Below are 13,645 nucleotides of genomic sequence, written 5' to 3'. Positions count from 1 at the left end.
TTCTATCAAACACGCTGCAGCTCGGCGGTAATGAACTGGACGTATACGCTGCTCCTCAAGATGTTTTCTGCTCAAGCACACAGACGCTTATCCTTCCAAACACATACTTACATGTAGTGGCACTTCCTCTCAGGGCCTCGCTGGCAGAGCTGCGGTAGATGGCGAAAACGGCCACCTGGTACTCAGTGAGAGAGTTCAGGTAGTTCAGCTCCACGCTGTTCTCTGTCCCCTGCACCACCTTAAACACAGAGCACACTGGGCCTCAGCCTGGATGCTTAAAAATAAAGATCTTCCAGTCCTGGTTAGTGCTTATTTAGCTTTGTTTTTTGTAGTATAACGCTGGAATAATGGCTCAGTCCGCTCAGGTTCTGTGCTCTTACTTCCTTTGGAACAAACGGCAGCACTTTGCATGTCAAAAAGCATTAAAATACCTAAAAAGTCTGTGTTTATTAGGCATCCACAGAGTGCGCGGCTGGAAATGCACCACATGTTGCTGTAGGCACTCAGCTCTTCTCCAAAGAGATTTAAATTGAGTGGAACTAGATCAGATTAGCTTTGATGAAACCTCAGTTTTCCTTGTGGGAAAACTGGGCCGTTCCAGCTGCAAGTAGTAATAAACATCAAAGAGAAATGGGATAAAAATAAGAGGGAAGAGTATAAATATAAATACTGAGGCAGAAACCACACATGTATGTGGTAGGAAGACCTCCAACAAAGTCTAGCTCAGCCTGCTGCACCGGGGGTCACCTGGGGAAACACCTGCAGAGTAACCTGCAACAGCTAAAGGCAGCAGGATCTATTCTAGCACCGCATAAGGAGGCACTGGGTTTTATCATAACCTAATTGTTAACTTGTGGAATTGACCCTAAAAGGTTTTATCTGAGCCGCCCTAATTAAAATGGGGCCCTTCGTTAGATCAGCATCTCGGCATTATGTTTGTTCCCTGCTGGGAAATCAGGAGCAAAGATCCTCCAATTAAGGTGAAACAAGCAAAGTCCCTCTCATCGTCGGTGAGGAGCGAGAGAAACAGATGAACCAACTGTAAGACAAGCTTCACAGGTACTAAGAACAGCTGGAGTCAGGAAGGATGAAGGGATGCAGACTTCAGCGGCCGTGTGAGGAGAAATAATGATACTGAGATAATGAAGTCATTTTCATCTGAGTAATAAATCAAGCTAGAAATGAAAGAAGTGAGATACTTTCTCGTCCGGCTGTCCTCCGCTGGCTGGGTAGTAGACCACACGGTATTTCTCCACCTGGCCCGGCGCGTGGGTCCACGTCACCCGAAAGCTGCGAGCCGTGATCTCAGACGTCACCAGGTTGCTGGGCGGAGCCACGGAGGCTGGCGGGGGGGCGGGCTCTCCTCCCCCTGGAGAAGAAGCACAGAGAAAGAATGAATAAATGAATAAAAGAAGAAATAAAAACTTAACCCTTTCATGCATGAATTATGATCCTTACCTCAGTCAGAAGTGTTTTTGTTCATCTTTAGGCTGAGAAACAAGATTTGAACTTTTTTTTTCCAACCCAAATTTTATAAAGATATTTCTACATGTCCAGTAGTTGAAATATAGTCAGTGATGCATGTGGACAATATAAAATCAATCCTTGGAAAATTTAGCAATTGCATGACTCCTTAGATGTTACCTGATGTCACCATATGTTTCTGACCTGCACAGGTCTCTTTTTCTAGAAGGTTTGAACAGAAGAAAATGAGCACCTTGGTGTTTCTGTCTGTCTGTCGGCCATCTTGGCTTCACTCTGAGTGGATGAGATGATGCAGCAGCTTCACTGTAGAGGCTGATGTGCAGCTACGCCATCAAAACTCATGCATATACAAGAAAACAGCTTTTGAAGTGACCTCTATGCATGAAAGAGTTAAACACTGTATGAGCTGCTCACACCAACCTGGAACAGCTGAGTTAAACTAACTAGGAAACCTTCACCTGCTGTTCTAAGCAGCTTAGATGAGACTGCTACTTCATATTAGATGGGGACTGGGTTTTTATTGCTCAGGGATCTCCTGTGGTCATAATTACAACCAACAGCATCACCAGAGTGATCACAGATCACGTGACTCCGGCCGGCCGAACCTTTGATCTGCTTGTCGAGCTGCTCCACTCGCTCGCAGATGGTCTTGGTGAGGCCCTCCACGATGTCGCTCATCACGCTGAAGTCCGCCACGTTGTAGACGTGGGAGTCCTCGGGAGGAGAGGCGATGGACTTCAGCTCGTTCTCGTCGGCGTTTTTCACACCTGAAGGGAGAGAGAGAGACAGAAAGAGAGAGAGAGAGAGAAACACAGGCAGACACTCAGCCTTTAACACCAAACTCTGCCTTTCAAACTTGAGTTTCAAATGAACGTGTCATGGTTTGAGTTGACCCGAGTACTTCTAATGACTAAAAATCTTTTCTTTTTTGCTCTCTTGGCTACGTGCTCTGCCAAAAACTACCGACTTCCAGGATCCTCCCTGGAAAGCTGTGAAATGACTCGTTAATTAGGCTGAAATGTGTTAAAGGGACGTAACTGTGGCATTTCAAGTTTCAGCCAGATAACCAGAGTGCTTCCCCTGCTGACTGTCTTCTAAAGCTCACCGTGAGATTTCACATTGATCTCCTCTTGTTTCAGTTCAGCGTAAAATCAACTTGTAGAGTCCAGTAATCCATCTCAGTGAAACCTCCCTCACCTTTATGTTTATTAAGGTGGCAAATAATGATTGTTTTCATTATTGATTAAGCTTTTGATAATGAATCCCCCCCCCCCCTCAGAGCCCAAAGGGACATCTTCAGATCGCTTCTTTTGTCTGATCACTCTACACTGATGTTAAACAGAAGGGAAAAGGATGATTACCTTTCTGTGGCTGCAACATCGGCAATACGCTTTGTGATTACTGACTAATGAGCTCATAATAAACCCATTTCAGCACGACAAGAGCACAGAGCGTTTCAAAACCTTTGAAATTACACTGCGACTACAAAGGGAAGAACTTAATGGTTTGATTGGACAACAGAGCTGTCAAAGGACCAGCGTAATCATAAGTGATAATCATAACTGCTCAGTTTAAAGGTGTCAGTCTGTAAACACTCTTAGTGTCGCTGGGACGTACCAATGGCAAACAGTTCTATCCCAGCCTCCTTCAGGCTCCACGCGGGGGGGACCACGTCATCCTGCGACTTCCCGTCAGTGATGAGGATTCCTATCTTGGGAACGCCAGGCCTGGATCCAGACTCTGGTTTGAAGCTGTTCTCCTGGATGAAGGTCAGAGCCAGACCTGGACGGACGGGATACAGCGAAGACACACGAAAATTAAACGGGCCTCTGATCTTTACTACAAGGAACTGGAAACAAGCCTTCGGTGTGCTGCGCATTTGTATATTTGGCAGTTGAGAAAAAAGATTGTACATCTAACAAAAACAGGAAATATAACACTTTAGCTTAGAGAATCGTCGTCCTATGAAACATAAGAAAACTGTGGCAGAGCATCAAAAATGTGTGCAGAAAACTAAAACAACTAAAACCAGCAGCGTCTGAAAAGATCTTATGTTCTAATCTAGCAAAAAACCTGACATCAAAGCATGTTTCGTGTGTTTTAAATTGTAATGTGCAATAAAAAGATCTGTATTATGAGAATATTCCTCTCAGATCAGTCTCCCTCCTCCCAAAACACTCACTGTGGTCCACATAAGTCCAGATTTTAAACCAGGCAGCAAACACATACTGCGACTGTATATCAACTCCAGACGTTACTCATCTGCAGGGCAAACACTTTAATCATGCAGAGCTCAGTCTCCACAGGAGCACCGAGCCCAAACTCTGGTTTAACTATCCGACATAATGAGTGTTCAGTCCAGCCAGTGGGACTCTAAGCTGAAGCCGACTCGTTATCGGTTGGACAAAGCGACATCATCCACCGTTAGAAATGACAGTCAGCTGAACTTTAGAGCCACTTAGACCAGTTTTTAAGGAAGAGTCCTGAGTGAGAGCATGGGTGAATTACAGTTTCTCTGCCAAGATGAAGCGTCATTATCACCTCGACATGCTTTTAGTCTCATAAGTGTGTTCACGTCTTGAGCAGTTAAGTTCTGTTGGGTCCATTAATGACTTTACAGGAATCTTCCTCCACTCCTAACAGACCAACAGTGAACACTATAATTCAGCTTGTTGACCAGCTGTCATAATGCCCGTCGACTCTCCGCTCTCCCTTTCTCTGCATTAGAGTAAAGCTTCTGTCATGTCCCTCCTGCCCTGCAGTGACCTGCTGCTGCCCGTCAACTCAATTCAGTTCAAACTGCAAAAGGTACAATTCATAAAATCAAGGAAATAAAAGAAAACTATCAGCTTCCCCTCCCACCTGCTCCCTCATTAGCTCCACAGCAGACACTGACTGGTTTACAGACCTCTTTCACGTCGGGCTTTTTGACTTGGCAAAGCAGGAGAAGTGTATCCACTAATGTTAACGATGGCTGTGTCCCATTTAGGTGAGTCGGCCCCTGGGTTTGGTATCGTACATGCTGGCTGATCTGAGAAGCTTCTTTAATGGAGCACGGCCATCGTTAATGTTAATAGTTACATCTGTGCTTTATCTGCAATGACAAGCTAAAGTACCCGCTGTGGAGAAGGTCTAATGTGCTGCAGCCTAAGTGCTGCAGCTGTTTACCACTGCAGCACCTGCCTGGTTTTACACACACACACACACACACCATGATTTACTGAATCAGAAATAAAAGATATGTCACAAGGGTGGAGCTCTCCTTCCTCGTCTGATTTCTATCTACAGGAGTTGCTGCTTCTCCATTTAATTCTTCAGTTATTTCTAATCAGCTTACAGAAAGCTGATGGTTCTAAAGTAAAGCTGAAGCTCTCATGCTGCCGTGTGGGATCAGACCCATATCAAAACTTTTACTGAACCACATTATTGTCTAATCAGCTCCGGGCTGTGAGATCACAAACACCAAACTGAAACTAGCTGCACTGCGGTGACTGTAATCAGCCGAGGTGGAGGCCTTATCTGCCAACTCTGATGAGCGTGGAGGACCATAATAACCAGAGGGAGGCTGGGGTTTGGTCGGCAGCGCAGCGTACCTGTCAGAGTGTTTCCTCCTTTGTACGGCAGGTTCTTCACAGCATCGATCACGGCCTCCTTGGTGGTGTGAGCGTTAAGATGCCACTCGATTCTGGGATCTCCGCTGTACTGAGCCAGGCCTGCACACACGGTCAGACTGAGGTGAAGAGGCTATCGCAGCACATAGAGACTTCAAAACATGCAGCCTGATTTGGTGGCTTTGCAAACTTTGGGATGTCAAACCAGAAAGTCAAAACCTCCTCACCGATCCTGGTCTTGTCAAACTCCACGCTGAAGGCCCGGACCAGGTTTTCCAGGAAGGTCCTGACCAGCCTGAAGTTGATGCGGCCGATACTCCAGGAGCCATCCACCAGGATAACTATGTCGGCTATGGCCGGAGTCTTACACATAAAGCCCTCGTCAGCTGAGGGTGAACACACAACACACATTCACAAAAGGTTTACTGGCATGGGGGGTGTAGTTAGAAATAGACAGATATGAACCAGAAACCAGAAACGGGGTGTAAAACACGGACTCACTGGCCCACAGCACACACACCATACGTCTGTGGTGGTGAAAGTAGGACAATTTGATGTGCAGCTTCTGTCCCAAAGTATTACAAAGTGTTTCATTAATTCTAATTCAGTTCAGCGCAGTATAATTAAACCCTGGAGGAGCGAGGTACTTAGTTTTAGCAGATGAAAAATAAGAGCCCACTCTGTTGTTTGTCTCAACAGTTTATTGGGTGATAAAACAGAGCAGACTCTAATGAGGCAACAGCAGTTCATTTACAAACGTCGGTCCGGCTCACAGTGAGCCAAAGGCCAACCGAATTAGGAGGCAGCCATGTTTCTATCAGCCCATTTCTTTCAAACAGAGCTCAGGAAGCCTCTGTGGGAAAACAATAGGACTGTTTAACCCCATTAAACCCAATAATCAGACGTAATAAACACCCACTGCCCCGGTGCAGCCGAGCAAGGCACCTACACCTCCGGCAGCTGCCCCGGGAGTATGCAAGGTACGTATCTTCACCATCAGGCCGCCCCTGAACATTTCGTTTAGAGAAAGAAAGACTTTTCTGGAGGTAAGAGAGACAGACATTAGCAAGTGCATTCAATGTGACACCAATACTTTGAAGCTGGATTTAGAAGAACTGCTAAAAATGAATCTAAATGATGCTCAGGTCTGTAACCACCTTCCTAAATGTTAGCTGAGAACACTACATTCTCCTCTTATCCTCTTTTAGCTCATTGTCTTGGTTGTGCGGCAGATTACTGTAAGTTTCAGTCTCATAAGAGCCCTGCAGGCAGCTGTGTTCACGCTCCGAGGAACCCAGTGTGCATTACCTGCTCTGCACCAAATGACGGACAAAGTTACCGGCAGGCAGAGATTCTCATTGAGCCAACGGTGCCTTGTTTCATTGTTCCTCTCCTACCAATGAGCTCAAGAGCAGCAAATACACAAGGCTTAATAAACCCACATTAGAGCACAGGTACGTGGCCAAGAAGAATTAATAAAGACAACAACAGCACAAAAAAAACAACCTTCACACTCGATTAAGCACAAAGTGTTAGTATAACAGTATTACTGTTTTTATTACTTGTTCTGTCGGGAGAAATGTGAGCATCAGCCGCTGAGGCATTAGGCTTTAGCCTCCGTTTAGATCTGACACATACTTGGCCCGGCGCTACTCTGAAAACTACACTGTATATTTGTACCTGCTGGCATCCTCCAGATGTATAAGAGAATATTTCTTTCAGGTTGCAGCTTGTTTAGGAGCAGGAGGGGTTGTGCATATCTGTGTGTGTCTGGAGGGCTGGCGAGGGCATTCTTCTGCAGTCATTTCATTCATCGTTGACAGGAACTAAGAAGTGTATCACTCCTTACAAGTCTCTACAGTGTCGGAATTCAAACCTCCTCCTCAGTCTACCAGAAGAGTGTCGGCGCTGCCGTCCAATCAGACTTCAGCGGGCAGATCGAAGCGGCGACACTCAACCAATCGATTATCATCATTCTGTCCAGAGCAGCGAAGTAACACACATACACACATTTAAATTAAACACCTCTGCATGTGTGTTCTCTGTGTTAACACTAGAACAGCAGAAACATTTTATTCTTCCCAGCACAGTTTAAAGCTGTAACATGTTTGCAGGCAGCTGGTGGAAGATTCCTGATTTGGTTTTTCTGTTTTTACTGAGCTGTGATTTGAGAATCTGTTGGTTCATTTATTTCAGAGAGGACGAAGCAGAAATGTGATCATTTACTACTATTCTGCAGTGAATCACCTTCTGACTCCCTCTGTGTCGTCTTTAACAAAAACATTCTTATGGAAACCGATCAAACACATTCAACGTGTATTCTATCTGCAGCTGCACACGATGATCAACAATGTCTGTCCCCTACTGGTGTGTATATCTGTGATCATTCATTCATGTCTAATTAAAGCATGACGATGAACTCCTCACACCAGGGGGGTCCACACTTTCACAGCTCGCAACCTACTTTTAAAATGATCAGGTCAAAATGATCCACCTACATTAAAAATACTAAACATATTTCTATATATACTGAGTATATTTGGGGGTACACTGTAGCAGTAATGCACACAAGTGATCAGAGTAACCTGCCTGCGACCCGTAGCAGAGAAGAGATCACAGACTGGCTGCTCTGTACGTCAATCAGGTCGCAAATGCCACTTTTTTTCTGTCTTTGTTTAATTTTTTTTATGTCATGCAATCTACCCGCACTTCCTCCGCGATCGATCGACGTATTGGACACCCCTGCCTCACTCACCACCAGAGGACAAAGCAACGACTTGAAGGTATTACAATTAAATTCAAGTTGATTTTAGTCACATAAAATAGAGGAAAAGCACCAAATCCTCCCATTTTTGTTCAGGCTGCTGTTTGGACTTCAGATCATTTCAGCACTTTAGAAGAATAGTGTTTAAGAATCCAACATTAGCAGCAGAGAACAAGACAAAGACAAAGACAAAGACAAGCCCCCCCCCTGAATCTTTTCCGGTGCACTGTAGCATGGTGTAAGTGTGTACTGCAAAATGTCTGCAGATTGTCAGCAGAGATCTGTATTCATACGACAAATTCCCGTCTAAGAAGCTGGAGATAAAGGTGGCGAACCCTGAATGATGGATCGTGTAGAAAGGAGGGGCTTAAACAGATTTAGGGATGGGGAGTCAGTACAGGAAGTGAAACTGAAGGGCAAAATAGTGCCTTTGAGTGCCAAGTGAAAGAGAACTAGCTTCCTCTTAATAGCACGTCTGGGAAAACACTAGCACCTGGACAGATGGTGAAGAAGGAGAAGGACAGTGAGGGAGAGGAGGAAGTAATAGAAAAAGCTGCCACAGATGCATATTAAGAAGTGACTCTGCTGCGAATACCAATTCCATGTTCCTCCCTGCTTGATTTATTAATCCTCCCTTTGGCATTTGTTTTCTTTTATTTCTTGTTCTCTGTAAGTTTGCTGTCCTGATTCTTTTGCTTTTACATTATCAGCAGCACTGTTCTGTTGTATTAATTATTTATGCTGTAATTGCAATGTGTGTGTCTCCATTTTGACTTAGCAGCTACTAATTATACAAGAGCCTACAAAAAAAAAAACCCAGATAAAAGTAAACGGGATAAAGAGAGAGAGAATAATAAATAACGCTACTGAGAGGTTGGAAAAGAAAGAAGATAAAAGACAGATAAATAAAGAGAGAGAGACTTCAGTGCTGAAGAAGAGATGCCCGTAGTTCCTGAATATTTTAATGTCCATGTTGGAAGAAGAAGAAGAACAACGAAAATAAGAATGAAAGAACAAAAAGACTCCTGCTGAATCCTCGGGGCTCCACTTCATGTCTCCATCGTTTTTCCGAGACATTTCTGAGGCGTCACAAATGTGTTTGAAATGTTCTTCACATGCTTACATGAACAATCACATGAAACAAACCTGCCTCACATTTCATCTCACTGAACAATTCAAACGTGGAAATACTACAGTCACAAACTTTTATGGAAAATCTAACATGAATATAACATAACACCTTATGGTTCAGCTGTTAAATTACTGCACATTTGTTCTTGGAGATGAACAGATTCTTTTGAAAACACAGTTTTAGCTCGACTCGACTCGACTGGTTTTCCATTACAGTAGCGTTCCACCTCAAAGTGGGGGGGTCGTCATAGCAAGGAGGCCCGAAACTCCGGTGGTGTAATTTGTATGCGACACAAACAAACACAACTGAGGACGTGGAGCGTTTGGTTTGTGTGGATCCGTTTAGCTCGTTCACAGAAATAATAAAAACGCCCGGTCTGTTTCCAGGGTTTAAAAATGGTGAGTTTGATTCTTGTGAACGAGTCACACTCATGACTCATCCACTCCCTGGCCAATCAGTGGCCTGCAGTCTGGTGATGTCACATTTTCGGCTCGACTCAGCTCGCTTGGAACCCCGGCAGGGGAGGTACTAAAATAGTACCTGGTACCAGGTAGTATCACCTGGTGGGAAACCAAAAAGGTCGAGTCGAGTAGGTACTAGTGGAAAAGTGCCATTTGACTGCTGCCTCTTTACTAAATATGAAAACAGTGACAGAATCAGTCCTAAACTGGTTCAGTGAGTTCAGTAGTGTAAAGCTACGGCACAATAATCAGTCTGAACGTAACCCAGACAGTCAGTGAAAAACAGAAACCTGCTGAGTCACAGGCTAAGATGTGAAGATTTGAAATAAATTAAAAAAAACAGCCAGCAAAGGCTCATTTTGACATCATTGACTTCACCTTATTTCAACACATTAGGTCACAGTGTGGGGGAGCGCTCACTTCTCCTGCTTCTGGACATTTCCTAATGTTGTATAAGAAACCAGAGGAGAGCATAAAGCTTTTAGACGAGCATGATGAAAGAGTAAAAGCCCAGTGATGCCTGGTGAGGACGAGCTTCATGCTTTGTCACACTTTAGGAACCTGCTCCTGGCTGCTGGCAGCTGTTTCTGCTGTTGTGCTGCTCTGATGAAATAAAAAGACTTCAGCGATACGATCTGAAGTGTCCTGATGTGAGCCTGCACGGCTCAAAGCTGTGAACAACACGGACAGAAGAGTCTCAAGCATCAGAGAGAAAAAGCTGCACCGCCACACGTTCCCCGTCTACCCCGACCTTTTCCTACATTAGTACTAATTGCCCTTTGGAGGGGACGGAGTCTTAAAAAGGAAGACATGGAGGGGAAAGAAAGAGAGGGAGAGGGAAAGGGAGGGAGGGAACTGCAATTTGCAAAAAAAGAGAGGTTTGTTGACAGATTCTTCACCCGGAGCCGTGAGCAGAGAGGCTCCTGCGGTCCTGAGGCCCCCGGTGCTGCTCCACAGGTCAGAAAGTCAAAATGTCGCAGGTCTGAGGCACATCCTGAGACAGCGAGGGTCAACACTACCAAACAGGGGATGTGACCCGAGTTGGCTGGGTGTAAACAATATTCTAATGAGTCCTCTCTGTTTACTGACATCCTCATACATATTCATGACTGCAAGCTGGGCTCACAGGCTGATGCAGGCTGTGCTCAGCCAGGATCCAGAGCCCCCAAATATATAGATCAGGGGACTAACTGTGTCAGGGTTAGAGGTGCACTCTTCCCCTTCGTCAGTGGATAAAGTAAAATACTTCATGTTCCCCTCCTCGTTGTTTGGGCTTTTGACTTTCAGCTTTGTCACCAGGACAGAATCTTAAGCAGTGATTGTTTTTTCCAAGACATGCATCATCTCTGAAGTATGTGATCACACCTGCCTGAGCAGCTCCTTTTCAATTTTGCAAAAGTTGCACAGGAAACTCTTTTCTCCTCAGTTCGCTGGGGATGAATTTTGAAGCGAGCTGCCAACGCTCCACCTCCCAACCAGCGAAGGTCAAAGCGAGGTCAGGGCTAAGCTCATAGCTGGAGGAGGGAGCTGCGACTGCGAGGCCAATACCTGCCGTGTCAAAGGTGAGCGGCTACTGCGCCTCAGGGCTTCGTGCCATAGATTCATTTCTGCTCCGCTAATTTACACACAGGGTCAAAATGTCAGCTGCCTCTGACGCTCCGAGACGACACGGCAGCTCGTGATACAGACTTCATGTCCGGCTCATGTGGGAGGTGTTACAGGTGTTACAGGTGCAGTGGTCGACAACACGAGTGTGATACTTGTGCAAGGACCAAACAACTCCTGTCAATTTGTGACTTCAAAGAAAGGTTCACCCTCCAAATACAGTTTGAGTTTAGAGTGTGCTCGTTAGGTAATTACTATAACTCTACATTTTAATTACAGGACATTAAGTCAAGATTATACGTCCGTAAATGGTTTTGAATGTAGTCGGTAGATATATTTACCTTCTTCAGAACTAATTTCCGGACTATTGAGCGCACCTGAATATAAGCTGCACCCACTACATTTAAAAAGAAAAAAAAATAGTACATATATAGGCTATAAGCCGCAAGTGTCCACATTGTAACATGAGATATTTACACAGGAAGATTTTTTTAATTTTTAATTAAATAAATGCTTTTTTTCCGAACAGTGCCTGTAACACAGCAGCAATAAAAAATACTGTAGCCTACCAGAAAAGTCACTGACCGCTATCTTCATCTTCCTCCTGCGCACTAAAACCACTGAAGTCGTCTTCTTCAGCCTCAGAAAGACTTCGTCACACATTTTCTCAGTCTCTCTTTCCTTGTCGCTCTCAATGTCATGTCTTCTTGCGCTTCCTGCTAGAGCGCCCCCTGGAGGCCGTTAGCCCGTAAAAATTGTTTAGGTCGCAGGGTTCAAAGCGTGTGAAATTACGGTAAATGATCTAAATTGATATACTGTCACGCCCTGTCTCTGTGAGTTAATGTAGTTAATATTCATTTGTTTATTTGCACAAAACAAAAGAGAGAAATATCTAATTTTCACATACTAATAATAGATGTATGGCTAATCATGTGGATCTGATTACTGATTACAGATCAGTAGATTTCATGACATTACATTCTGTAGAACAACATGCTCAGGGGCTGTGACGACGCTCTGTTTTATTTAGCATGTGTATATTTTCCTTTCTCACTTCTGGAAGAGGCATGAGGTCTCCAGAAAGACGCAGAGTCACAGCACGAGTTCATTTAGCATCTTCTGTCATGTTGAGGTCTGAACTACTCTGGGCTCTGTTTTAAATAGCTTCACACAGACAAAAAGAACACATTGTGACTCTTGTGAGTGCTCGACGGCAAATCCAGGGCTTTCTACACTTAGACATAATGAGAAGAGGGCAACCAGCACCTCGAGCTAATAACACCGAGCACCTAATTTCTCTGGGAAACATGAAAGAGGAGCAGGCTGGTTAGGATGCAGCTGCAGATCCCCTCTGAGCCCCAGACGACGGTTTCTAATCTCACGTGTCTCTTTGCATCCCGGTCACAGGACATCTGTAAACCGGAGGCGAACATCACTGGAAAACCGTTTGTTTGTTAAAGGGTTTGTTTAGAATGAACTGGGTCTCAAGATATTAGCCAGGAAGTAGAAAAGGTGTTATAGAAGTCAGGTCTTCGTCAAAAACCAAACTGGGGAGCCCCTTGAGCAAGGCACTGAGCTGTGAGTGTGTGAGAACAATATAAATGTAAAGCGAGGTGGAGCAGAGAACAAGCACTCTCAGCACAAAGAGTGTCCCTGCAAGACTAAAGGTTACAGATTAATGGCAGACCCTCTGTCATGTGCACAGTTTGCAGAAAAAGAAAAGTGCTGCAATGCAACAAATCTAAAACTAGTTCCTTTGAACATTCATTAACACTTTTCCATATAGAAATCTCCACAGGACACAAATTAATCCTCTGTTGTTTGTTGTTGTTGTTGTTGAGGCAGTTCCAGTTCCCTCTGGAGAGGAAGTCTACAGCTGTTCCACTGCAGCATATCAGGCAAATGATGTGGCTGGATGAGCCTCAGGTACAAGCTTACAGTAGATTAATGCACATCATCACTGTCAAATAACTCTAAACAAGGACAGGAAGGCTTGTGAATCATCCCTCGAGTGCCGAAATAGGAATGCGGCTCTATATCGGAGGCTTCTCTCTAAAGGACAGTGTCATCGTCCTTTGAAATCTAATTTATGGTCAAATTGAGGCCAGACTATTCCCCCAAACATGTCTTCATTAGGCTGTAAAAAAATAGTGAAAATGCTCCCCTCTGTCCGTCTCAAAGGCATCCTGAAAGTTGTTCCCGCTCTGCTGCTAAAACGTGGCATGTTTACTGCCATCCCATTTACTGATGCCATTACCACGATCACTCTCAGCGCGGGGGGACTGTGATTGAAAAAGTTGGCTTTCGGGTTTCAGGTCGTTGAATCCGACGCGGCAGTAAATAATTTGCATGCAAATGTCTGAAAAGCGAGAAAACCTGAATGCTTCAAGTGAGCAAAAGTCCATTTTTCAGAGTAACTACACCCTAATTTAAAGCAATCTTTTTTACCACAGAGCCCATTTCAGCCCTACACATCTGATTCTGCATTAGACAACTCACTAAAATATCCTTCTGAAAGTTTGCAAGGAGCTACATTACTGCTGAAGAGTGCAGAGCTGAGACTTCTGACTTTCCAAAGAGTTCTAAA

At 44.5% G+C, this 13,645-nt stretch overlaps 1 protein-coding gene across 1 annotated transcript in view; it reads right to left on the bottom strand.

Moving 5' to 3' along the window:
• The window catches only part of LOC139215277 (collagen alpha-1(XIV) chain-like), a 119,568-nt gene that overhangs the window by 74,378 nt on the left and 31,545 nt on the right, over nt 1–13,645 (bottom strand). Inside the window, exons 5-10 of the mRNA XM_070846190.1 lie at nt 5,324–5,482; nt 5,079–5,198; nt 3,103–3,267; nt 2,091–2,252; nt 1,200–1,369; nt 112–238 (exon numbers count right to left, since the gene is read on the bottom strand). Of these exons, the coding sequence (XP_070702291.1) occupies nt 112–238; nt 1,200–1,369; nt 2,091–2,252; nt 3,103–3,267; nt 5,079–5,198; nt 5,324–5,482 (903 nt within the window). The remainder of the gene's footprint in view (nt 1–111; nt 239–1,199; nt 1,370–2,090; nt 2,253–3,102; nt 3,268–5,078; nt 5,199–5,323; nt 5,483–13,645) is intronic.

Source organism: Pempheris klunzingeri, chromosome 16 (genome assembly GCF_042242105.1).
Source record: "Pempheris klunzingeri isolate RE-2024b chromosome 16, fPemKlu1.hap1, whole genome shotgun sequence".
Classification (NCBI taxonomy): Eukaryota; Metazoa; Chordata; class Actinopteri; order Acropomatiformes; family Pempheridae; genus Pempheris; species Pempheris klunzingeri.
Note: the sequence above shows the minus strand (reverse complement) of the source record. Positions and strands in the feature narration are given on the sequence as shown.